Below are 27500 nucleotides of genomic sequence, written 5' to 3'. Positions count from 1 at the left end.
GCTTTTCGCCGAGAGACTGTTTCAGAGAGAAATATAGTCTTATAGTCCTGTTGGATTTATTTAAGGCCCACCATATCATTTACTAAGAAAGAACTCATCCCCATTAGTTCCGGCCAAGGCAGCAGCTACTCTTCCTGGGGTTTATTATGGATCCCCATTAGTTCCTGCCTAGGCAGCAGCTACTCTTCCTGGGGTTTATTATGGATCCCCATTAGTACCTGTCAAGGCAGCAGCTACTCTTCCTGGGGCTTATTATGGATCCCCATTAGTTCCTGTCAAGGCAGCAGCTACTCTTCCTGTGGCTTATTATGGATCCCCATTAGTGTCTGCCAAGACAGCAGCTACTCTTCCTGTGGTTTAGTATGGATCCCCATTTGTTCCTGCCAAGGCAGCAGCTACTCTTCCTGGGGTTTATTATGGATCCCCATTAGTTCCTGCCAAGGCAGCAGCTACTCTTCCTGGTGTTTATTATGGATCCCCATTAGTTCCTGCCTAGGCAGCAGCTACTCTTCCTGGGGTTTATTATGGATCCCCATTAGTTCCTGTCAAGGCAGCAGCTACTCTTCCTGGGGTTTATTATGGATCCCCATTGGTTCCTGCCAAGGCAGCAGCTACTCTTCCTGGGGTTTATTATGGATCCCCATTAGTTCCTGCCAAGGCAGCAGCTACTCTTCCTGGGGTTTATTATGGATCCCCATTGGTTCCTGCCAAGGCAGCAGCTACTCTTCCTGGGGTTTATTATAGATCCCCATTAGTTCCTGCCAAGGCAGCAGCTACTCTTCCTGGGGTTTATTATGGATCCCCATTACTTCCTGCCAAGGCAGCAGCCACTCTTTCTGGGGTTTATTATGGATCCCCATTAGTTCCTGCCAAGGCAGCAGCTACTCTTCCTGGGGTTTATTATGGATCCCCATTGGTTCCTGCCAAGGCAGCAGCTACTCTTCCTGGGGTTTATTATGGATCCCCATTAGTTCCTGTCAAGGCAGCAGCTACTCTTCCTGGTGTTTATTATGGATCCCCATTAGTTCCTGCCAAGGCAGCAGCTACTCTTCCTGGGGTTTATTATGGATCCCCATTAGTTCCTGTCAAGGCAGCAGCTACTCTTCCTGGTGTTTATTATGGATCCCCATTAGTTCCTGCCAAGACAGCAGCTACTCTTCCTGGGGTTTATTATAATTAAGGCAGTTTATACAATTTAAAAAGCATTACATTACATTCACAGATTTCACAACACACTGTGTGCCCTCAGCCCCCTCCTCCACCACTACCACATATCTGCAACACACTGTGTGCCCTCAGGACCCTACTCCACCACATATCTACAACACACTGTGTGCCCTCAGGACCCTACTCCACCACATATCTACAACACACTGTGTGCCCTCAGGCCCCTACTCCTCAGGCCCCTACTCCTCAGGCCCCTACTCCTCAGGCCCCTACTCCTCAGGCCCCTACTCCACCACTACCACACATCTGCAGTACTACGTATGTGTGTATTTATATGTTATCAGTTTTTATTTTTTAAATCTCAGCCCCCGTCCCTGCAGGAGGCCTTTTGCCTTTTGTCATTGTAAATTAGAATTTTGTTCGTTAAATAAATGTTAAATTAATAAACATGAATACAAGTAAATGAAATAAATAGTGTGTATGTTATTGTGTGTTTGTGTTGCTTCACAGTCCTAGCTGTGGGGTACGTATGGGTGTCTGAGCTGTGTGTTAGTAGTTTAAACAGACCTCTGGTGACATGTCTTGTGGGGTATGTATGGGTGTCTGAGTTGTGTGCCAGTAGTTTAGACAGACAGCTCGGTGAATTCAACATGTCAATACCTCTCATAAATACAAGCAGTGATGAAGTCAACCTCTCCTCCACTTTGAGCCAGGAGAGATTGACATGCATATTATTAATGTTAGCTCTCTGTGTACATTCAATGGGCCAGCCGTGCTGCCCTGTTCTGAGCCAAATTTAATTTTCTGAGGTGCTGCTCTGTTCTGAACCAATTGCAAACAAAAAAAGTAATTTTTGTGGCACCTGACCACACGACTGAACAGTAGTCCAGGTAGAAGGTAGAAACTAGAGCCTGTAGGACCTGCCTTGTTGACAGTGCTGTTAAGAAGGTAGGAACTAGGACCTGCCTCGTTGATAGTGTTGTTAAGAAGGTAGAGAATAGGGCCTGTAGGACCTGCCATGTTGATAGTGTTGTTAAGAAGGTAGAGAATAGGGCCTGTAGGACCTGCCTTGTTGATAGTGGTGTTTAGAAAGGTAGAAACTAGGGAGTGTAGGACCTGCCTTGTTGACAGTGTTGATAAGAAGGTAGAAACTAGGACCTGTAGGACCTGCCTTGTTGACAGTGTTGATAAGAAGGTAGAAACTAGGGCCTGTAGGACCTGCCTTGTTGATAGTGTTGTTAAGAAGGTAGAAACTAGGGCCTGTAGGACCTGCCTTGTTGATAGTGTTGTTAAGAAGGTAGAAACTAGGGCCTGTAGGACCTGCCTTGCTGATAGTGTTGTTAAGAAGGTAGAAACTAGGGCCTGTAGGACCTGCCTTGTTGATAGTGTTGTTAAGAAGGTAGAAACTAGGACCTGTAGGACCTGCCTTGTTGACAGTGTTGATAAGAAGGTAGAAACTAGGGCCTGTAGGACCTGCCTTGTTGATAGTGTTGTTAAGAAGGTAGAAACTAGGGCCTGTAGGACCTGCCTTGTTGATAGTGTTGTTAAGAAGGTAGAAACTAGGGCCTGTAGGACCTGCCTTGCTGATAGTGTTGTTAAGAAGGTAGAAACTAGGGCCTGTAGGACCTGCCTTGTTGATAGTGTTGTTAAGAAGGTAGAAACTAGGGCCTGTAGGACCTGCCTTGTTGATAGTGTTGTTAAGAAGGTAGAAACTAGGGCCTGTAGGACCTGCCTTGTTGATAGTGTTGTTAAGAAGGTAGAAACTAGGGCCTGTAGGACCTGCCTTGATGATAGTGTTGTTAAGAAGGTAGAAACTAGGGCCTGTAGGACCTGCCTTGATGATAGTGTTGTTAAGAAGGTAGAAACTAGGGCCTGTAGGACCTGCCTTGTTGATAATGTTGTTACGAAGGTAGAAACTAGGACCTGTAGGACCTGCCTTGTTGATAGTGTTGTTAAGAAGGTAGAAACTAGGGCCTGTAGGACCTGCCTTGTTGATAGTGTTGTTAAGAAGGTAGAAACTAGGACCTGCCTTGTTGATAGTGTTGTTAAGAAGGTAGAAACTAGGGCCTGTAGGACCTGCCTTGTTGATAGTGTTGTTAAGAAGGTAGAAACTAGGGCCTGTAGGACCTGCCTTGTTGATAGTGCTGTTAAGAAGGTAGAAACTAGGGCCTGTAGGACCTGCCTTGTTGATAGTGTTGTTACGAAGGTAGAAACTAGGGCCTGTAGGACCTGTCTTGTTGATAGTGTTGTTAAGAAGGTAGAGCAGCGATTTATGATGGACAGACTTTTCCCCATTTTAGCTACTGTTGTATCAATATGTTTTGACCATGGCAGTTTACAATCCAGAGTTACTCCAAGCTGTTTAGTCACCTCAACTTGCTCAATTTCCTCAATTTCCACATTATTTATTACATGATTTATTACAATATTTAGTTGAGGCTTATGCTTTAGTGAATGATTTGTCCCAAATAAAATGCTTTTAGTTTTATAAATATTTAGGGCTAATTTATTCCTTGCCACCCATTCTGAAACTAACTGCAGCTCTTTGTTGAGTGTTGCAGTCATTTCAGTCTCTGTAGTAGCTGACGTGTATAGTGTTGAGTGTTGCAGTCATTTCAGTCTCTGTAGTAGCTGACGTGTATAGTGTTGAGTGTTGCAGTCATTTCAGTCTCTGTAGTAGCTGACGTGTATAGTGTTGAGTGTTGCAGTCATTTCAGTCTCTGTAGTAGCTGATGTGTATAGTGTTGAGTGTTGCAGTCATTTCAGTCACTGTAGTAGCTGACGTGTATAGTGTTGAGTGTTGCAGTCATTTCAGTCACTGTAGTAGCTGATGTGTATAGTGTTGATTGTTGCAGTCATTTCAGTCACTGTAGTAGCTGACGTGTATAGTGTTGAGTGTTGCAGTCATTTCAGTCTCTGTAGTAGCTGATGTGTATAGTGTTGAGTGTTGCAGTCATTTCAGTCACTGTAGTAGCTAACGTGTATAGTGTTGAGTGTTGCAGTCATTTCAGTCACTGTAGTAGCTGACGTGTATAGTGTTGAGTGTTGCAGTCATTTCAGTCACTGTAGTAGCTGATGTGTATAGTGTTGTGTTGCAGTCATTTCAGTCACTGTAGTAGCTGACGTGTATAGTGTTGAGTGTTGCAGTCATTTCAGTCTCTGTAGTAGCTGATGTGTATAGTGTTGAGTGTTGCAGTCATTTCAGTCACTGTAGTAGCTGACGTGTATAGTGTTGAGTGTTGCAGTCATTTCAGTCTCTGTAGTAGCTGATGTGTATAGTGTTGAGTGTTGCAGTCATTTCAGTCACTGTAGTAGCTGACGTGTATAGTGTTGAGTGTTGCAGTCATTTCAGTCACTGTAGTAGCTGACGTGTATAGTGTTGAGTGTTGCAGTCATTTCAGTCACTGTAGTAGCTGATGTGTATAGTGTTGAGTGTTGCAGTCATTTCAGTCACTGTAGTAGCTGACGTGTATAGTGTTGAGTGTTGCAGTCATTTCAGTCACTGTAGTAGCTGATGTGTATAGTGTTGAGTGTTGCAGTCATTTCAGTCACTGTAGTAGCTGACGTGTATAATGTTGAGTGTTGCAGTCATTACAGTCACTGTAGTAGCTGACATGTATAGTGTTGAGTGTTGCAGTCATTTCAGTCGCTGTAGTAGCTGACGTGTATAGTGTTGAGTGTTGCAGTCATTTCAGTCTCTGTAGTAGCTGACGTGTATAGTGTTGAGTGTTGCAGTCATTTCAGTCTCTGTAGTAGCTGATGTGTATAGTGTTGAGTGTTGCAGTCATTTCAGTCACTGTAGTAGCTGACGTGTATAGTGTTGAGTGTTGCAGTCATTTCAGTCTCTGTAGTAGCTGACGTGTATAATGTTGAGTGTTGCAGTCATTTCAGTCTCTGTAGTAGCTGACGTGTATAATGTTGAGTGTTGCAGTCATTTCAGTGTCTGTAGTAGCTGACGTGTATAGTGTTGAGTGTTGCAGTCATTTCAGTGTCTGTAGTAGCTGACGTGTATAGTGTTGAGTGTTGCAGTCATTTCAGTCACTGTAGTAGCTGACGTGTATAGTGTTGAGTGTTGCAGTCATTTCAGTCACTGTAGTAGCTGACGTGTATAGTGTTGAGTGTTGCAGTCATTTCAGTCTCTGTAGTAGCTGACGTGTATAGTGTTGAGTGTTGCAGTCATTTCAGTGTCTGTAGTAGCTGACGTGTATAGTGTTGAGTGTTGCAGTCATTTCAGTCTCTGTAGTAGCTGACGTGTATAGTGTTGAGTGTTGCAGTCATTTCAGTCACTGTAGTAGCTGACGTGTATAGTGTTGAGTGTTGCAGTAATTTCAGTCACTGTAGTAGCTGACGTGTATAGTGTTGAGTGTTGCAGTCATTTCAGTCTCTGTAGTAGCTGACGTGTATAGTGTTGAGTGTTGCAGTCATTTCAGTCACTGTAGTAGCTGACGTGTATAGTGTTGAGTGTTGCAGTCATTACAGACTCTGTAGTAGCTGACGTGTATAGTGTTGAGTGTTGCAGTCATTTCAGTGTCTGTAGTAGCTGACGTGTATAATGTTGAGTGTTGCAGTCATTTCAGTCACTGTAGTAGCTGACGTGTATAATGTTGAGTGTTGCAGTCATTACAGTCTCTGTAGTAGCTGACGTGTATAATGTTGAGTGTTGCAGTCATTTCAGTCACTGTAGTAGCTGACGTGTATAATGTTGAGTGTTGCAGTCATTTCAGTCTCTGTAGTAGCTGACGTGTATAATGTTGAGTGTTGCAGTCATTTCAGTCACTGTAGTAGCTGACGTGTATAATGTTGAGTGTTGCAGTCATTACAGTCTCTGTAGTAGCTGACGTGTATAATGTTGAGTGTTGCAGTCATTTCAGTCTCTGTAGTAGCTGACGTGTATAATGTTGAGTGTTGCAGTCATTTCAGTCTCTGTAGTAGCTGATGTGTATAGTGTTGATTGTTGCAGTCATTTCAGTCACTGTAGTAGCTGACGTGTATAGTGTTGAGTGTTGCAGTCATTTCAGTCTCTGTAGTAGCTGATGTGTATAGTGTTGAGTGTTGCAGTCATTTCAGTCACTGTAGTAGCTGACGTGTATAGTGTTGAGTGTTGCAGTCATTTCAGTCACTGTAGTAGCTGACGTGTATAGTGTTGAGTGTTGCAGTCATTTCAGTCACTGTAGTAGCTGATGTGTATAGTGTTGTGTTGCAGTCATTTCAGTCACTGTAGTAGCTGACGTGTATAGTGTTGAGTGTTGCAGTCATTTCAGTCTCTGTAGTAGCTGATGTGTATAGTGTTGAGTGTTGCAGTCATTTCAGTCACTGTAGTAGCTGACGTGTATAGTGTTGAGTGTTGCAGTCATTTCAGTCTCTGTAGTAGCTGATGTGTATAGTGTTGAGTGTTGCAGTCATTTCAGTCACTGTAGTAGCTGACGTGTATAGTGTTGAGTGTTGCAGTCATTTCAGTCACTGTAGTAGCTGACGTGTATAGTGTTGAGTGTTGCAGTCATTTCAGTCACTGTAGTAGCTGATGTGTATAGTGTTGAGTGTTGCAGTCATTTCAGTCACTGTAGTAGCTGACGTGTATAGTGTTGAGTGTTGCAGTCATTTCAGTCACTGTAGTAGCTGATGTGTATAGTGTTGAGTGTTGCAGTCATTTCAGTCACTGTAGTAGCTGACGTGTATAATGTTGAGTGTTGCAGTCATTACAGTCACTGTAGTAGCTGACATGTATAGTGTTGAGTGTTGCAGTCATTTCAGTCGCTGTAGTAGCTGACGTGTATAGTGTTGAGTGTTGCAGTCATTTCAGTCTCTGTAGTAGCTGACGTGTATAGTGTTGAGTGTTGCAGTCATTTCAGTCTCTGTAGTAGCTGATGTGTATAGTGTTGAGTGTTGCAGTCATTTCAGTCACTGTAGTAGCTGACGTGTATAGTGTTGAGTGTTGCAGTCATTTCAGTCTCTGTAGTAGCTGACGTGTATAATGTTGAGTGTTGCAGTCATTTCAGTCTCTGTAGTAGCTGACGTGTATAATGTTGAGTGTTGCAGTCATTTCAGTGTCTGTAGTAGCTGACGTGTATAGTGTTGAGTGTTGCAGTCATTTCAGTGTCTGTAGTAGCTGACGTGTATAGTGTTGAGTGTTGCAGTCATTTCAGTCACTGTAGTAGCTGACGTGTATAGTGTTGAGTGTTGCAGTCATTTCAGTCACTGTAGTAGCTGACGTGTATAGTGTTGAGTGTTGCAGTCATTTCAGTCTCTGTAGTAGCTGACGTGTATAGTGTTGAGTGTTGCAGTCATTTCAGTGTCTGTAGTAGCTGACGTGTATAGTGTTGAGTGTTGCAGTCATTTCAGTCTCTGTAGTAGCTGACGTGTATAGTGTTGAGTGTTGCAGTCATTTCAGTCACTGTAGTAGCTGACGTGTATAGTGTTGAGTGTTGCAGTCATTTCAGTCACTGTAGTAGCTGACGTGTATAGTGTTGAGTGTTGCAGTCATTTCAGTCTCTGTAGTAGCTGACGTGTATAGTGTTGAGTGTTGCAGTCATTTCAGTCACTGTAGTAGCTGACGTGTATAGTGTTGAGTGTTGCAGTCATTACAGACTCTGTAGTAGCTGACGTGTATAGTGTTGAGTGTTGCAGTCATTTCAGTGTCTGTAGTAGCTGACGTGTATAATGTTGAGTGTTGCAGTCATTTCAGTCACTGTAGTAGCTGACGTGTATAATGTTGAGTGTTGCAGTCATTACAGTCTCTGTAGTAGCTGACGTGTATAATGTTGAGTGTTGCAGTCATTTCAGTCACTGTAGTAGCTGACGTGTATAATGTTGAGTGTTGCAGTCATTTCAGTCTCTGTAGTAGCTGACGTGTATAATGTTGAGTGTTGCAGTCATTTCAGTCACTGTAGTAGCTGACGTGTATAATGTTGAGTGTTGCAGTCATTACAGTCTCTGTAGTAGCTGACGTGTATAATGTTGAGTGTTGCAGTCATTTCAGTCTCTGTAGTAGCTGACGTGTATAATGTTGAGTGTTGCAGTCATTTCAGTCTCTGTAGTAGCTGACGTGTATAGTGTTGAGTGTTGCAGTCATTTCAGTCACTGTAGTAGCTGATGTGTATAGTGTTGTGTTGCAGTCATTTCAGTCACTGTAGTAGCTGACGTGTATAGTGTTGAGTGTTGCAGTCATTTCAGTCTCTGTAGTAGCTGATGTGTATAATGTTGAGTGTTGCAGTCATTTCAGTCTCTGTAGTAGCTGACGTGTATAGTGTTGAGTGTTGCAGTCATTTCAGTCACTGTAGTAGCTGACGTGTATAGTGTTGAGTGTTGCAGTCATTACAGTCTCTGTAGTAGCTGACGTGTATAATGTTGAGTGTTGCAGTCATTTCAGTCACTGTAGTAGCTGACGTGTATAGTGTTGAGTGTTGCAGTCATTTCAGTCTCTGTAGTAGCTGACGTGTATAATGTTGAGTGTTGCAGTCATTTCAGTCACTGTAGTAGCTGACGTGTATAGTGTTGAGTGTTGCAGTCATTTCAGTCACTGTAGTAGCTGACGTGTATAGTGTTGAGTGTTGCAGTCATTTCAGTCTCTGTAGTAGCTGACGTGTATAGTGTTGAGTGTTGCAGTCATTTCAGTCACTGTAGTAGCTGACGTGTATAGTGTTGAGTGTTGCAGTCATTTCAGTCACTGTAGTAGCTGACGTGTATAGTGTTGAGTGTTGCAGTCATTTCAGTCTCTGTAGTAGCTGACGTGTATAGTGTTGAGTGTTGCAGTCATTTCAGTGTCTGTAGTAGCTGACGTGTATAGTGTTGAGTGTTGCAGTCATTTCAGTCTCTGTAGTAGCTGACGTGTATAGTGTTGAGTGTTGCAGTCATTTCAGTCACTGTAGTAGCTGACGTGTATAGTGTTGAGTGTTGCAGTCATTTCAGTCTCTGTAGTAGCTGACGTGTATAGTGTTGAGTGTTGCAGTCATTTCAGTCACTGTAGTAGCTGACGTGTATAGTGTTGAGTGTTGCAGTCATTACAGACACTGTAGTAGCTGACGTGTATAATGTTGAGTGTTGCAGTCATTTCAGTCCCTGTAGTAGCTGACGTGTATAATGTTGAGTGTTGCAGTCATTACAGTCTCTGTAGTAGCTGACGTGTATAATGTTGAGTGTTGCAGTCATTTCAGTCACTGTAGTAGCTGACGTGTATAATGTTGAGTGTTGCAGTCATTACAGTCTCTGTAGTAGCTGACGTGTATAATGTTGAGTGTTGCAGTCATTTCAGTCACTGTAGTAGCTGACGTGTATAATGTTGAGTGTTGCAGTCATTTCAGTCTCTGTAGTAGCTGACGTGTATAATGTTGAGTGTTGCAGTCATTTCAGTCTCTGTAGTAGCTGACGTGTATAATGTTGAGTGTTGCAGTCATTTCAGTCTCTGTAGTAGCTGACGTGTATAATGTTGAGTGTTGCAGTCATTTCAGTCTCTGTAGTAGCTGACGTGTATAGTGTTGAGTGTTGCAGTCATTTCAGTCTCTGTGGTAGCTGACGTGTATAGTGTTGAGTGTTGCAGTCATTTCAGTCTCTGTGGTAGCTGACGTGTATAGTGTTGAGTGTTGCAGTCATTTCAGTCTCTGTAGTAGCTGACGTGTATAGTGTTGAGTGTTGCAGTCATTTCAGTCTCTGTAGTAGCTGACGTGTATAGTGTTGAGTGTTGCAGTCATTTCAGTCTCTGTAGTAGCTGACGTGTATCATGTTGAGTGTTGCAGTCATTTCAGTCACTGTAGTAGCTGACGTGTATAATGTTGAGTGTTGCAGTCATTTCAGTCTCTGTAGTAGCTGACGTATATAATGTTGAGTGTTGGAGTCATTTCAGTCTCTGTAGTAGCTGACGTGTATAGTGTTGAGTGTTGCAGTCATTACAGTCTCTGTAGTAGCTGACGTGTATAATGTTGAGTGTTGCAGTCATTTCAGTCACTGTAGTAGCTGACGTGTATAATGTTGAGTGTTGCAGTCATTTCAGTCTCTGTAGTAGCTGACGTGTATAATGTTGAGTGTTGCAGTCATTTCAGTCTCTGTAGTAGCTGACGTGTATAGTGTTGAGTGTTGCAGTCATTTCAGTCACTGTAGTAGCTGACGTGTATAGTGTTGAGTGTTGCAGTCATTTCAGTCTCTGTAGTAGCTGACGTGTATAGTGTTGAGTGTTGCAGTCATTTCAGTCACTGTAGTAGCTGACGTGTATAGTGTTGAGTGTTGCAGTCATTACAGACTCTGTAGTAGCTGACGTGTATAGTGTTGAGTGTTGCAGTCATTTCAGTGTCTGTAGTAGCTGACGTGTATAATGTTGAGTGTTGCAGTCATTTCAGTCACTGTAGTAGCTGACGTGTATAATGTTGAGTGTTGCAGTCATTACAGTCTCTGTAGTAGCTGACGTGTATAATGTTGAGTGTTGCAGTCATTTCAGTCACTGTAGTAGCTGACGTGTATAATGTTGAGTGTTGCAGTCATTTCAGTCTCTGTAGTAGCTGACGTGTATAATGTTGAGTGTTGCAGTCATTTCAGTCTCTGTAGTAGCTGACGTGTATAGTGTTGAGTGTTGCAGTCATTTCAGTCTCTGTGGTAGCTGACGTGTATAGTGTTGAGTGTTGCAGTCATTTCAGTCTCTGTGGTAGCTGACGTGTATAGTGTTGAGTGTTGCAGTCATTTCAGTCTCTGTAGTAGCTGACGTGTATAGTGTTGAGTGTTGCAGTCATTTCAGTCTCTGTAGTAGCTGACGTGTATAGTGTTGAGTGTTGCAGTCATTTCAGTCTCTGTAGTAGCTGACGTGTATCATGTTGAGTGTTGCAGTCATTTCAGTCACTGTAGTAGCTGACGTGTATAATGTTGAGTGTTGCAGTCATTACAGTCTCTGTAGTAGCTGACGTGTATAATGTTGAGTGTTGCAGTCATTTCAGTCACTGTAGTAGCTGACGTGTATAATGTTGAGTGTTGCAGTCATTTCAGTCTCTGTAGTAGCTGACGTGTATAATGTTGAGTGTTGCAGTCATTTCAGTCTCTGTAGTAGCTGACGTGTATAGTGTTGAGTGTTGCAGTCATTTCAGTCTCTGTGGTAGCTGACGTGTATAGTGTTGAGTGTTGCAGTCATTTCAGTCTCTGTAGTAGCTGACGTGTATAGTGTTGAGTGTTGCAGTCATTTCAGTCTCTGTAGTAGCTGACGTGTATAGTGTTGAGTGTTGCAGTCATTTCAGTCTCTGTAGTAGCTGACGTGTATCATGTTGAGTCATCAGCATACATAGAAACTCTGGCTTTACTCAAAGCCAATGGCAATTCATTAGTCAAGATTAAACAAATTAATGAGCCTAAACAGCTTCCCATTTTTCAATGCCTGATTCTACCTGGATTATGTTGGAGAGGATTCCATTAGAGAACACCCTCTGTGTTCTGTTACCTGGATTATGTTGGAGAGGCTTCCATTCTAGAACACCCTCTGTGTTCTGTTACCTGGATTATGTTGGAGAGGATTCCATTCTAGAACACCCTCTGTGTTCTGTTACCTGGATTATGTTGGAGAGGATTCCATTAGAGAACACCCTCTGTGTTCTGTTACCTGGATTATGTTGGAGAGGCTTCCATTAGAGAACACCCTCTGTGTTCTGTTACCTGGATTATGTTGGAGAGGATTCCATTCTAGAACACCCTCTGTGTTCTGTTACCTGGATTATGTTGGAGAGGATTCCATTCTAGAACACCCTCTGTGTTCTGTTACCTGGATTGTGTTGGAGAGGATTCCATTCTAGAACACCCTCTGTGTTCTGTTACCTGGATTATGTTGGAGAGGATTCCATTCTAGAACACCCTCTGTGTTCTGTTACCTGGATTATGTTGGAGAGGATTCCATTCTAGAACACCCTCTGTGTTCTGTTACCTGGAATATGTTGGAGAGGCTTCCATTCTAGAACACCCTCTGTGTTCTGTTACCTGGATTATGTTGGAGAGGATTCCATTCTAGAACACCCTCTGTGTTCTGTTACCTGGATTATGTTGGAGAGGATTCCATTCTAGAACACCCTCTGTGTTCTGTTACCTGGAATATGTTGGAGAGGCTTCCATTCTAGAACACCCTCTGTGTTCTGTTACCTGGATTATGTTGGAGAGGATTCCATTCTAGAACACCCTCTGTGTTCTGTTAGACAGGTAACTCTTCATCCACATTATAGCAGGGGGTGTAAAGCCATAACACACGTTTATCCAGCAGCAAACTACGATCGATAAATGTCAAAAAGCCACACGGAAGTCTAACAAAAACAGCCCCCACAAAACATTTTTTATCATCAATTTCTCTCAGCCAATCATCAGTCATTTGTGTAAGTGCTGTGCTTGTTTGAATTACTGTAGAGCCCTACTGGTATGGGTCAGAAGAAGTGCACTGTGGGAATCGGTGCCATTTGGCTAGCATCATTATCGGGCAGCGACGTGATCCACACCGGACTGTTCTTACGACTCCTCTTTCCCTTAATGTTTGACCTCTTCTGACCAGATACCACTAGAGGGAATAGGGACCATCTTTCCCTTAATGTTTGACCTCTTCTGACCAGATACCACTAGAGGGGATAGGGACCATCTTTCCCTTAATGTTTGACCTCTTCTGACCAGATACCACTAGAGGGAATAGGGACCATCTTTCCCTTAATGTTTGACCTCTTCTGACCAGATACCACTAGAGGGAATAGGGACCATCTTTCCCTTTATGTTTGACCTCTTCTGACCAGATACCACTAGAGGGGATAGGGACCATCTTTCCCTTAATGTTTGACCTCTTCTGACCAGATACCACTAGAGGGAATAGGGACCATCTTTCCCTTAATGTTTGACCTCTTCTGACCAGATACCACTAGAGGGAATAGGGACCATCTTTCCCTTAATGTTTGACCTCTTCTGACCAGATACCACTAGAGGGGATAGGGACCATCTATCCCTTAATGTTTGACCTCTTCTGACCAGATACCACTAGAGGGAATAGGGAACATCTTTCCCTTAATGTTTGACCTCTTCTGACCAGATACCACTAGAGGGAATAGGGACCATCTTTCCCTTAATGTTTGACCTCTTCTGACCAGATACCACTAGAGGGGATAGGGACCATCTTTCCCTTAATGTTTGACCTCTTCTGACCAGATACCACTAGAGGGAATAGGGACCATCTTTCCCTTAATGTTTGACCTCTTCTGACCAGATACCACTAGAGGGGATAGGGACCATCTTTCCCTTAATGTTTGACCTCTTCTGACCAGATACCACTAGAGGGAATAGGGACCATCTTTCCCTTTATGTTTGACCTCTTCTGACCAGATACCATTAGAGGGAATAGGGACCATCTGGGACTCAGAGGAGGCCAAGGAGTGAACCATCTGGGACTCAGAGGAGGCCAAGGAGTGAACCATCTGGGACTCAGAGGAGGCCAAGGAGTGAACCATCTGGGACTCAGAGGAGGCCAAGGAGTGAACCATCTGGGACTCAGAGGAGGCCAAGGAGTGAACCATCTGGGACTCAGAGGAGGCCAAGGAGTGAACCATCTGGGACTCAGAGGAGGCCAAGGAGTGAACCATCTGGGACTCAGAGGAGGCCAAGGAGTGAACCATCTGGGACTCAGGCTAAGAGGAGGCCAAGGAGTGAACCATCTGGGGCTCGGAGCAGGCCAAGGAGTGAACCATCTGGGACTCAGAGGAGGCCAAGGAGTGAACCACCTGGGACTCAGAGGAGGCCAAGGAGTGAACCACCTGGGACTCAGAGGAGGCCAAGGAGTGAACCATCTGGGACTCAGAGGAGGCCAAGGAGTGAACCATCTGGGACTCAGAGGAGGCCAAGGAGTGAACCATCTGGGACTCAGGCTAAGAGGAGGCCAAGGAGTGAACTCTCCTACAGTGTGATGGTAGATCCAGGGGGAGAGAGGGGGAGAGAGGGAGAGGCAGAGAGAGAGGGGGCAGGAGGGGGAGAGAGAGGGAGAGTGATGGAGAGAGTGAGGAAGAAGGGGGGGAGTGAGAGAGAGAGAGAGAGAGAGAGAGGGATAGAGAGAGGGAGAGAGATAGATAGAGAGAGATAGAGAGAGAGAGGGATAGAGATAGGGATAGAGAGAGGGATAGAGATAGGGATAGAGAGAGAGAGTGATAGATAGAGAGAGATAGAGAGGGAGAGAGATAGATAGAGAGAGGGAGAGAGAGTGGGAAATGGAGAGAGAGACAGAGAGAGGGAGAGAGAGGGTGAGGGAGCTAGAGAGGGAGAGAGGGTGAGGGAGAGGGAGCGAGAGACGGACAGAGAGAGAGAGACAAAGAGAGGGAGAGAGAAGTGTTTTCTCTCATTTATTTTCTGGTGTGTATTTCCAGAGTTCATCATTCTGCATTTATTTAGAAGCTCCCACTGTGTGAGTGTTCAGTAGCAATCTGTGATCCAATCACAGTCTGTCAACTGCAATATTTGTCTTTCCAAGACACCAAGTACAGTCGTGGCCAAAAGTTTTGAGAATGACACTAATATTAATTTCCACAAAGTTTGCTGCTTCAGTGTCTTCAGATATTTTTGTCAGATGTTACTATGGAATACTGAAGTATAATTACAAGCATTTCATAAGTGTCAAAGGCTTTTATTGACAATTACATGAATTTGATGAAAAGAGTCAATATTTGCAGTGTTGACCCTTATTTTTCAAGACCTCTGCAATCCGCCCTGGCATGCTGTCAATTAACTTCTGGGCCACATCCTGACTGATGGCAGCCCATTCTTACACAATCAATGCTTGGAGTTTGTCAGAATTTGTGGGTTTTTGTTTGTCCACCCGTCTCTTGAGGATTGACCACAAGTTCTCAATGGGATTGAGGTCTGTGGAGTTTCCTGGCCATGGACCCAAAATATCGATGTTTTGTTCCCCAAGCCACTTAGTCATCACTTTTGCCTTATGGCAAGGTGCTCCATCATGCTGGAAAAGGCATTGTTCATCACCAAACTGTTCCTGGATGGTTGGGAGACGTTGCTCTCGGAGGACGTGTTGGTACCATTCTTTATTCATGGCTGTGTTCTTAGGCAAAATTGTGAGTGAGCCCACTCCCTTGGCTGAGAAGCAACCCCACACATGAATGGTCTCAGGATGCTTTACTGTTGGCATGACACAGGACTGATGGTAGAGCTCACCTTGTCTTCTCCAGACAAGCTTTATTTCCAGATCCCCCAAACAATGGGAAAGGGGATTCATCAGATAAAATGACTTTACCCCAGTCCTCAGCAGTCCAATCCCTGTACCTTTTGTAGAGAGAGGTACTGTTGGGGGGTAGCTAGTGACTGTCTGACTGGATGGGGACTGGGGGTAGAGAGAGGTACTGTTGGGAGTACCTAGTGACTGTCTGACTGGGGGTAGAGAGAGGTACTGTTGGGAGTACCTAGTGACTCTCTGACTGGAGGTAGAGAGAGGTACTGTTGGGAGTACCTAGTGACTGTCTGACTGGAGGTAGAGAGAGGTACTGTTGGGAGTACCTAGTGACTGTCTGACTGGATCGGGACTGTAGAGAGAGGTACTGTTGGGAGTACCTAGTGACTCTCTGACTGGGGGTAGAGAGAGGTACTGTTGGGAGTACCTAGTGACTGTCTGACTGGGGGTAGAGAGAGGTACTGTTGGGAGTACCTAGTGACTGTCTGACTGGATGGGGACTGGGGGTAGAGAGAGGTACTTTTGGGAGTACCTAGTGACTGTCTGACTGGATGGGGACTTCTGTCTATTCTCTATTCCTCTCCTCCTGTCTATTCTCTATTCCTCTCCTCCTGTCTATTCTCTATTCCTCTCCTCCTGTCTATTCTCTATTCCTCTCCTCCTGTCTATTCTCTATTCCTCTCCTCCTCCTGTCTATTCTCTATTCCTCTCCTCCTGTCTATTCTCTATTCCTCTCCTCCTGTCTATTCTCTATTCCTCTCCTCCTCCTGTCTATTCTCTATTCCTCTCCTCCTGTCTATTCTCTATTCCTCTCCTCCTGTCTATTCTCTATTCCTCTCCTCCTCCTGTCTATTCTCTATTCTTCTCCTCCTCCTGTCTATTCTCTATTCCTCTACTCCTGTCTATTCTCTATTCCTCTCCTCCTGTCTATTCTCTATTCTTCTCCTCTTCCTGTCTATTCTCTATTCCTCTCCTCCTCCTGTCTATTCTCTATTCCTCTCCTCCTCCTGTCTATTCTCTATTCCTCTCCTCCTCCTGTCTATTCTCTATTCCTCTCCTCCTGTCTATTCTCTATTCCTCTCCTCCTCCTGTCTATTCTCTATTCCTTTCCTCCTCCTGTCTATTCTCTATTCCTCTCCTCCTCCTGTCTATTCTCTATTCCTCTCCTCCTGTCTATTCTCTATTCCTCTCCTCCTGTCTATTCTCTGTTCCTCTCCTCCTCCTGTCTATTCTCTATTCCTCTCCTCCTCCTGTCTATTCTCTATTCCTCTCCTCCTGTCTATTCTCTATTCCTCTCCTCCTCCTGTCTATTCTCTATTCCTTTCCTCCTCCTGTCTATTCTCTGTTCCTCTCCTCCTCCTGTCTATTCTCTATTCTTCTCCTCCTAAACCAAATAAACATTTATTCTGGGTAGCACAGCCTGTGAAAATATGTATTTTTTCAAACAAGAAGCTGAAAGGTTTGAAGATGCGAGGCGAGGCGAAGGGGCCGTTTTCTTCAACCTTTCACCCTCGCCCATCTTCTTTTTAACTAGTTCATATTATCTCTGACACTTGGTTCTGCCACAGCTGAAAAGGCAATTATCTCAGATAGAGAGTTGATTAAACATTCAGACTGATACACATCTTGATGACAGATGGAATCGAAACAACAGTCATTCTGTGTCTTGGCTGGAAAATAGATGGAAAACACCACACAGGACCGGACAAATCACATGTTATTGGTCACATACACCACACAGGACAGGACAAATCACATGTTATTGGTCACAAACACCACACAGGACCGTACAAATCACATGTTATTGGTCACATACACCACACAGGACAGGACAAATCACATGTTATTGGTCACATACACCACACCGGACCGTACAAATCACATGTTATTGGTCACATACACCACACCGGACCGTACAAATCACATGTTATTGGTCACATACACCACACCGGACCGTACAAATCACATGTTATTGGTCACAAACACCACACAGGACCGTACAAATCACATGTTATTGGTCACATACACCACACAGGACCGTACAAATCACATGTTATTGGTCACATACACCACACAGGACCGTACAAATCACATGTTATTGGTCACATACACCACACAGGACCGTACAAATCACATGTTTATCAGATGTTATTGGTCACCTGGTTAGCAGATGTTATTGGTCACCTGGTTAGCAGATGTTATTGGTGACATGGTTAGCAGATGTTATTGGTCACGTGGTTAGCAGATGTTATTGGTCACATGGTTAGCAGATGTTATTGGTCACATGGTTAGCAGATGTTATTGGTCACCTGGTTAGCAGATGTTATTGGTCACATGGTTAGCAGATGTTATTGGTCACCTGGTTAGCAGATGTTATTGGTCACATGGTTAGCAGATGTTATTGGTCACATGGTTAGCAGATGTTATTGGTCACATACACATGGTTAGCAGATGTTATTGGTCACATACATCACATGGTTAGCAGATGTTATTGGTCACATACACCACATGGTTAGCAGATGTTATTGGTCACATGGTTAGCAGATGTTATTGGTCACATGGTTAGCAGATGTTATTGGTCACACGGTTAGCAGATGTTATTGGTCACATACACATGGTTAGCAGATGTTATTGGTCACATGGTTAGCAGATGTTATTGGTCACATGGTTAGCAGATGTTATTGGTCACCTGGTTAGCAGATGTTATTGGTCACATACACACATGGTTAGCAGATGTTATTGGTCACCTGGTTAGCAGATGTTATTGGTCACCTGGTTAGCAGATGTTATTGGTCACATGGTTAGCAGATGTTATTGGTCACCTGGTTAGCAGATGTTATTGGTCACATACACACATGGTTAGCAGATGTTATTGGTCACCTGGTTAGCAGATGTTATTGGTCACCTGGTTAGCAGATGTTATTGGTCACATACACCACATGGTTAGCAGATGTTATTGGTCACATACACCACATGGTTAGCAGATGTTATTGGTCACATACACCACATGGTTAGCAGATGTTATTGGTCACATACACCACATGGTTAGCAGATGTTATTGGTCACATACACCACATGGTTAGCAGATGTTAATGGTCACATACATCACATGGTTAACAGATGTTATTGGTCACATACACCACATGGTTAGCAGATGTTATTGGTCACATACACCACATGGTTAGCAGATGTTATTGGTCACATACACCACATGGTTAGCAGATGTTATTGGTCACATACATCACATGGTTAACAGATGTTATTGGTCACATACACCACATGGTTAGCAGATGTTATTGGTCACATGGTTAGCAGATGTTATTGGTCACATACACATGGTTAGCAGATGTTATTGGTCACATACATCACATGGTTAGCAGATGTTATTGGTCACATACACCACATGGTTAGCAGATGTTATTGGTCACATGGTTAGCAGATGTTATTGGTCACATGGTTAGCAGATGTTATTGGTCACACGGTTAGCAGATGTTATTGGTCACATACACATGGTTAGCAGATGTTATTGGTCACATGGTTAGCAGATGTTATTGGTCACATGGTTAGCAGATGTTATTGGTCACCTGGTTAGCAGATGTTATTGGTCACATACACACATGGTTAGCAGATGTTATTGGTCACCTGGTTAGCAGATGTTATTGGTCACCTGGTTAGCAGATGTTATTGGTCACATGGTTAGCAGATGTTATTGGTCACCTGGTTAGCAGATGTTATTGGTCACATACACCACATGGTTAGCAGATGTTATTGGTCACATACACCACATGGTTAGCAGATGTTATTGGTCACATACACCACATGGTTAGCAGATGTTATTGGTCACATACACCACATGGTTAGCAGATGTTATTGGTCACATACACCACATGGTTAGCAGATGTTAATGGTCACATACATCACATGGTTAACAGATGTTATTGGTCACATACACCACATGGTTAGCAGATGTTATTGGTCACATACACCACATGGTTAGCAGATGTTATTGGTCACATACACCACATGGTTAGCAGATGTTAATGGTCACATACATCACATGGTTAACAGATGTTATTGGTCACATACACCACATGGTTAGCAGATGTTATTGGTCACATACACCACATGGATAGCAGATGTTATTGGTCACCTGGTTAACAGATGTTATTGGTCACATACACCACATGGTTAGCAGATGTTATTGGTCACCTGGTTAGCAGATGTTATTGGTCACATACACCACATGGATAGCAGATGTTATTGGTCACATACACCACATGGTTAGCAGATGTTATTGGTCACATACACCACATGGTTAGCAGATGTTATTGGTCACATACACCACATGGTTAGCAGATGTTATTGGTCACATACACCACATGGTTAGCAGATGTTATTGGTCACATACACCACATGGATAACAGATGTTATTGGTCACATACACCACATGGTTAGCAGATGTTATTGGTCACATACACCACATGGATAACAGATGTTATTGGTCACATACACCACATGGTTAGCAGATGTGAGTTTAGTGAAATGCTTCTGCTTCTAGTTCTGACCTTGCAGTAGTATCTGACAGGTAGTATCTGACAGGTAGTATCTGACAGGTAGTATCTGACAGGTAGTATCTGACAGGTAGTATCTGACAGGTAGTATCTGACAGGTAGTATCTGACAGGTAGTATCTGACAGGTAGTATCTGACAGGTAGTATCTGACAGGTAGTATCTGACAGGTAGTATCTGACAGGTAGTATCTGACAGGTAGTATCTGACAGGTAGTATCTGACAGGTAGTATCTGACAGGTAGTATCTGACAGGTAATATAACAAATTCACAACAACTACCTTATAAACCCAAGAGCAAAGGAATGAATAAGAATATGTACATATAAATATATGGATGAGCGATGGCCGTGCGGCATAGGGAAGATGCAGTAGATGGTATAGAGTACAGTATATACATATGAGATGAGTATGTAAACAAAGTGGCATAGTTAAAGTGGCTAGTGATACATGTATTACATAAAGATGCAGTAGATGATATAGAGTACAGTATATACGTATACATATGAGATGAGTAATGTAGGGTATGTAAACATTATATCAAGTGACATTGTTTACAGTGACTAGTGATACATTTATTACATCCAATTTTTAGTTATTAAAATGGCTAGAGATTGAGTCAGTGTGTTGGCATCAGCCACTCAATGTTAGTGGTGGCTGTTTAACAGTCTGATGGCCTTGAGATAGGAGCTGATTTTCAATCTCTCGGTCCCAGCTTTGATGCATCTGGACTGACCTCGCCTTCTGGATGATAGCGGGGTGAACAGGCAGTGGCTCGGGTGGTTGTTGTCCTTGATGATCTTTATGGCCTTCCTGTGACATCAGGTGGTGTAGGTGTCCTGGAGGGCAGGTAGTTTGCCCCCGGTGATGCGTTGTGCAGACCTCACTACCCTCTGGAGAGCCTTACGGTTGTGGGCGGAGCAGTTGCCGTACCAGGCGGTGATACAGCCCGACAGGATGCTCTCGATTGTGCATCTATAGAAGTTTGTGAGTGCTTTTGGTGACAAGCCAAATTTCTTCAGCCTCCTGAGGTTGAAGAGGCGCTGCTGCGCCTTCTTCACGATGCTGTCTGTGTGGGTGGACCAATTCAGTTTGTCTGTGATGTGTATGCCGAGGAACTTAACCACTTGTGTGGGTAGAGTCCAGTGTGTTCATGTTGTGTTCCAGTGTAGTGTTCCAGTATAGTGTTCCAGTGTAGTGTTCCAGTATAGTGTTCCAGTGAAGTGTTCCAGTATAGTGTTCCAGTATAGTAATCCAGTATAGTTTTCCAGTGTAGTGTTCCAGTGAAGTGTTCCAGTATAGTGTTCCAGTGTAGTGTTCCAGTGTAGTGTTCCAGTGTAGTGTTCCAGTATAGTGTTCCAGTGTAGTGTTCCAGTATAGTGTTCCAGTGTATTGTTCCAGTGTAGTGTTCCAGTATTGTGTTCCAGTGAATTGTTCCAGTATAGTGTTCCAGTGTAGTGTTCCAGTATTGTGTTCCAGTATAGTGTTCCAGTGGATTGTTCCAGTATAGTGTTCCAGTATAGTGTTCCAGTGTAGTTTTCCAGTGAAGTTTTCCAGTATAGTGATCCAGTGAAGTGTTCCAGTATAGTGTTCCAGTGTAGTGTTCCACACGTGTTCCAGTGTAGTGTTCCAGTGTAGTGTTCCAGTGAAGTGTTCCAGTATAGTGTTCCAGTGTAGAGTTCCAGTGTAGTGTTCCAGTGAAGTGTTCCAGTATAGTGTTCCAGTGTAGTGTTCCAGTATGGTGTTCCAGTGTAGTGTTCCAGAGAAGTGTTCCAGTATAGTGTTCCAGTGAAGTGTTCCAGTATAGTGTTCCAGTGAAGTGTTCCAGTATAGTGTTCCAGTGAAGTGTTCCAGTGTAGTGTTCCAGTGAAGTGTTCCAGTGTAGTGTTCCACATGTTGTCCAGTGTAGTGTTCCAGTGTAGTGTTCCAGTGAAGTGTTCCAGTATAGTGTTCCAGTGTAGTGTTCCAGTGTAGTGTTCCAGTGTAGTGTTCCAGTGAAGTGTTCCAGTATAGTGTTCCAGTGTAGTGTTCCAGTGTAGTGTTCCAGTGAAGTGTTCCAGTATAGTAATCCAGTATAGTGTTCCAGTGTAGTGTTCCAGTATAGTGTTCCAGTATAATGTTCCAGTGTAGTGTTCCAGTATAGTGTTCCAGTGTAGTGTTCCAGTATTGTGTTCCAGTATTGTGTTCCAGTGAAGTGTTCCAGTGTAGTGTTCCAGTGTAGTGTTCCAGTGTAGTGTTCCAGTATAGTGTTCCAGTGGAGTGTTCCAGTATAGTGTTCCAGTATAGTGTTCCAGTGGAGTGTTCCAGTGTAGTGTTCCAGTGTAGTGTTCCAGTGTAGTGTTCCAGTGTAGTGTTCCAGTGTAGTGTTCCAGTGTATTGTTTCAGTGTAGTGTTCCAGTATTGTCTTCCACTGTAGTGTTCCAGTGTAGTGTGCCAGTGTAGTGTTCCACACGTGCTCCAGTATTGTGTTCCAGTGTAGTGTTCCAGTGTAGTGTTCCAGTATTGTGTTCCAGTGTAGTGTCCCAGTGCAGTGTTCCAGTGTAGTGTTCCACACGTGTTCCAGTATAGTGTTCCAGTGTAGTGTTCCAGTGTAGTGTTCCAGTATTGTGTTCCAGTGTAGTGTTCAACACTTGTTCCAGTGTAGTGTTCCAGTATTGTGTTCTAGTATTGTGTTCTAGTATTGTGTTCCAATGTAGTGTTCCAGTGTAGTGTTCCAGTATTGTGTTCCAGTGTAGTGTTCAACACGTGTTCCAGTGTAGTGTTCTAGTGTAGTGTTCCAGTATTGTGTTCCATTGTAGTGTTCCAGTGTAGTGTTCCAGTGTAGTGTTCCAGTGTAGTGTTCCAGTGTAGTGTTCCAGTGTTGTGTTCCAGTGTTGTGTTCCAGTGTTGTGTTCCAATTTTTGTTCTGGTATTGTGTTCCAGTATTGTGTTCCAGTGTTGTGTTCCAGTGTTGTGTTCCAATTTTTGTTCTGGTATTGTGTTCCAGTATTGTGTTCCAGTATTGTGTTCCAGTGTGCCTGTGTGTTGAATGGATTTCCTCCTGAAGTTATCCTGGCAGTGCCACCATGGCCTGATGCTTATTATCAGGGCAAACAGAGAGAGAGAGTCCTGGCCCTACGCCCAGAGAGACCCTGCCACCCCTGGAGCTATGCACAGAGAGAAGCACCCAGCCTGGGGGGGGGGGAGAGAAGCAGGGAGAGCAGGGTTCCTGGTGCTTCAATATGGAGCCTCAGCCAAAACACATACAGCATAGAGAGCCCAGAGCCACCCCCCCTGTGGTAATGGGTTGGGTGACCCCAACTGGGTTAGGGTCCTGAGGGGAGCACACCTGCGTGTCTATTAAAACAGTGGACATGAAGGCCCACATCTGCTGTGGCAGACCTTCTGTCCAACACAGGACTATGTACCACCTCCTACAGCTGGAGGTAGAGAACAGGACTCAGTAGGATCTACCACCTCCCACAGCTGGAGGTAGAGAACAGGACTCAGTACCACCTCCTAAAGCTGCAGGTAGAGAACAGGACTATGTACCACCTCCTACAGCTGGAGGTAGAGTACAGGACTCAGTAGGATCTACCACAGAGAGAGAGAAGAGAGAGTGTCTGGAGGAAGGTGTGGCTGACTTTCTGTCCAACACAGGGCAGCAGTAGGATCTACCACCTCCTACAGCTGGAGGTAGAGAACAGGACTCAGTAGGATCTACCACCTCCTACAGCTGGAGGTAGAGAACAGGACTCAGTAGGATCTACCACCTCCTACAGCTGGAGGTAGAGAACAGGACTCAGTAGGATCTACTACAGCTGGAGGTAGAGAACAGGACTCAGTAGGATCTACCACCTCCTACAGCTGGAGGTAGAGAACAGGACTCAGTACCACCTCCTAAAGCTGCAGGTAGAGAACAGGACTATGTACCACCTCCTACAGCTGGAGGTAGAGTACAGGACTCAGTAGGATCTACCACAGAGAGAGAGAAGAGAGAGTGTCTGGAGGAAGGTGTGGCTGACTTTCTGTCCAACACAGGGCAGCAGTAGGATCTACCACCTCCTACAGCTGGAGGTAGAGAACAGGACTCAGTAGGATCTACCACCTCCTACAGCTGGAGGTAGAGAACAGGACTCAGTAGGATCTACCACCTCCTACAGCTGGAGGTAGAGAACAGGACTCAGTAGGATCTACTACAGCTGGAGGTAGAGAACAGGACTCAGTAGGATCTACCACCTCCTACAGCTGGAGGTAGAGAACAGGACTCAGTAGGATCTACCACAGAGAGAGAGAAGAGAGAGTGTCTGGAGGAAGGTGTGGCTGACCTGAGAGAAGCCTGTCACGTGTGTGTGTGTGTGTGTGTGTGTGTGTGTGTGTGTGTGTGTGTGTGTGAGGATGAAAGGTGTGTGGCTAGCAGAGGTTGATGTAAGAGAATGATGTCTAATTCACAGGAAGACGAAACAAGATATAGAGGAAGACACACACACACACACACACACACACACACACACACACACACACACACACACACACACACACACACACACACACACACACACACACACACACACACACATCTAGGGAAGAGTCTGTGAACATTCTTTCAGGGACACTACTTCCTCTGTTCTCCTCCAATCACAAGGCTTTGTCAGAGAGAAGCCAGTTCCCCTCAGTCATCGCCATAACAACACCTGAACGCCTGCAGCCTGACTGCTGATTGGTTATGGTAGACACGTACACACACAGACACAGTATGACACGCACACACACAGTATGACAAGTACACACATTATGGTGTGTAAGACCCTTCACAGGTCTGTGAGACAAATCAAACTAAGTCTGTTTCTGCTGTGTGAATCAGCAGGTTGAGGAACAGTCATCGATAGTACTACTACCACAGTGTAGAGGACAGCAGGTCCACCTCTAGTACTACTACCACAGTGTAGAGGACAGTAGTACTACTACCACAGTGTAGAGGACAGCAGGTCCACCTCTAGTACTACTACCACAGTGTAGAGGACAGTAGTACTACTACCACAGTGTAGAGGACAGCAGGTCCACCTCTAGTACTACTACCACAGTGTAGAGGACAGTAGTACTACTACCACAGTGTAGAGGACAGCAGGTCCACCTCTAGTACTACTACCACAGTGTAGAGGACAGTAGTACTACTACCACAGTGTAGAGGACAGCAGGTCCACCTCTAGTACTACTACCACAGTGTAGAGGACAGTAGTACTACTACCACAGTGTAGAGGACAGCAGGTCCACCTCTAGTACTACTACCACAGTGTAGAGGACAGTAGTACTACTACCACAGTGTAGAGGACAGTAGTACTACTACTACAGTGTAGAGGACAGCAGGTCCACCTCTAGTACTACTACCACAGTGTAGAGGACAGTAGTACTACTACCACAGTGTAGAGGACAGTAGTACTACTACCACAGTGTAGAGGACAGTAGTACTACTACCACAGTGTAGAGGACAGCAGGTCCACCTCTAGTACTACTACCACAGTGTAGAGGACAGTAGTACTACTGCCACAGTGTAGAGGACAGCAGGTCCACCTCTAGTACTACTACCACAGTGTAGAGGACAGTAGTACTACTGCCACAGTGTAGAGGACAGCAGGTCCACCTCTAGTACTACTACCACAGTGTAGAGGATCCCCATCTCTCTCTCTGTCTCTCTCTACCTCTCTCTCTCTACCCCTCCCTCTCTCTACCCCCCGCTCTCTCTACCTCTCTCTCTACCCCCCTCTCTCTCTCTCTCTCTCTCTCTCTCTCTCTCTCTCTCTCTCTCTACCTCTCTCTACCTCTCTCTACCTCTCTCTACCTCTCTCTACCTCTCTCTACCTCTCTCTGTCTGTCTCTCTCTCTCTGTAGTGTAGTGTGTGTGTTATATGAGGCTTTTAGAGCACTATATTGGACAGACTTTGGCTTTCTGTTCTGTTTTACACTTCCATCGTCCAGCTTCTGCTTTCAGTACTAGATTCACATTCTGATCCTTTGATTGGGTGGACAACATGTCAGTTCATGTGGCAAGAGCTCTGATAGGCTGGAGGACATCCTCCGGAAGTTGTAATAATTACTGTGTAAGTCTATGGAACCATGAGCCTCCTAGGTTTTGTATTAAAGCCAATGTACCCAGAGGAGGACGGAAGCTAGCTGTCCTCCAGGCTACACCATGGTGCTACCCTACAGAGTGCTGTTGAGGCTACTGTAGGCATTCATAACGAAATAGTGTGTTTTAATAAATTATTTGGTAGCTTTACTATATTTAGTTTTATCTAAAAAATTGAAAACTTTTTGATTGTTTCACTATTTTATATTTGTATGAAATTCACGGATTAATATGGTCCTCCTCCCCTTTCCTCCCCCGAGGAGCCTCCACTGCCTTCACGTGAGCATTTGTACGTGTGTATTTGTCTTAGTGTGTGTTGAATGTTTTCAATCACTGTGTTGTCTTGTCTATAGAGGTTCTTGGACTCTGCAGTAAAACAGCAGCACATAACGATGAATAGCCCCCAGTTCATTCATCTATACTGCCACCGTTAATCACTACAACACTGGAACATCAACATTATAATCCTGCAGGAGAAAAGGGACGATTCTCTTATAGGAGAGTAAAGGACGAATGGGACAAGGCTTCTCTCTTTGCAGGCCTAGATTATTAAGGCTCACAGATTCAGTGTGTGTGTGTGTGTGTGTGTGTGTGTGTGTGTGTGTCAGTAATGAACAAGTCAACCAAGCAGAGTAAACAACGTGGAACTAGAAATGAAGACGAAACAACAACATGCTGATGAACACATCCAAATCCTGATCCACATCCTGATCCACATCCACATCATGATCCACATCCTGATCCACATCCACATCATGATCCACATACTGATCCACATCCTGATCCACATTCACATCCTGATCCACATCCTGATCCACATCCACATCCTGATACACATCCTGATACACATCCACATCCTGATCCTGATCCACATCCTGATCCACATCCTGATTCACATCCTGATCCACATCCACATCCTGATCCTGATCCACATCCACATTCTGATCCAAAACCACATCCTGATTCACACCCTGATCCACATCCTGATCCACATCCACATCCTGATACACATCCTGATACACATCCACATCCTGATCCATATCCTGATTCTGATCCACATCCACATCCACACCCTGATCCAAATCCACATCCTGATCCACATCCTGATCCACATCCTGATCCACATCCACATCCTGATCCACAGGTCCTGATCCACATCCACATCCTGATCCACATCCGATTCCACATCCTGATCCACATCCTGATCCACATCCACACCCCGATTCACATCCTGATCCACATCCACACCCTGATCCACATCCAGATCCTCATCCACATCCTGATCCTGATCCACATCCTGATCCACATCCTGATCCACATCCACAACCTGATTCACACCCTAATCCACATCCTGTTCCACATCCACATCCTGATCCACATCCACATCCTGATCCACATCCTCATCCTGATTCACATCCTGATCCACATCCACATCCTGATGCACATCCACATCCTGATACACATCCTGATTCTGATCCACATCCACATCCTGATCCACATCCTG

General features: G+C 44.4%; 1 protein-coding gene across 5 annotated transcripts in view; it reads left to right on the top strand.

Moving 5' to 3' along the window:
* LOC118936572 (PHD finger protein 21B-like) overlaps positions 1–27500 on the top strand; it is a 177776-nt gene that overhangs the window by 74949 nt on the left and 75327 nt on the right. Inside the window, exon 1 of one of the 5 annotated variants that reach the window (XM_036956721.1) lies at positions 13477–14056. The exons of the other annotated variants lie outside the window; for them this stretch is intronic. Coding sequence (XP_036812616.1) covers positions 14054–14056 — 3 coding nt within the window. The 5' untranslated portion in view covers positions 13477–14053. Of the gene's footprint in view, positions 1–13476; positions 14057–27500 lie in introns of those variants that run through there. 5 annotated transcript variants of the gene reach the window in all.

This window comes from Oncorhynchus mykiss, chromosome 21 (genome assembly GCF_013265735.2).
Source record: "Oncorhynchus mykiss isolate Arlee chromosome 21, USDA_OmykA_1.1, whole genome shotgun sequence".
NCBI lineage: Eukaryota > Metazoa > Chordata > Actinopteri > Salmoniformes > Salmonidae > Oncorhynchus > Oncorhynchus mykiss.
This window is presented reverse-complemented; position numbering and strand designations above follow the sequence as displayed.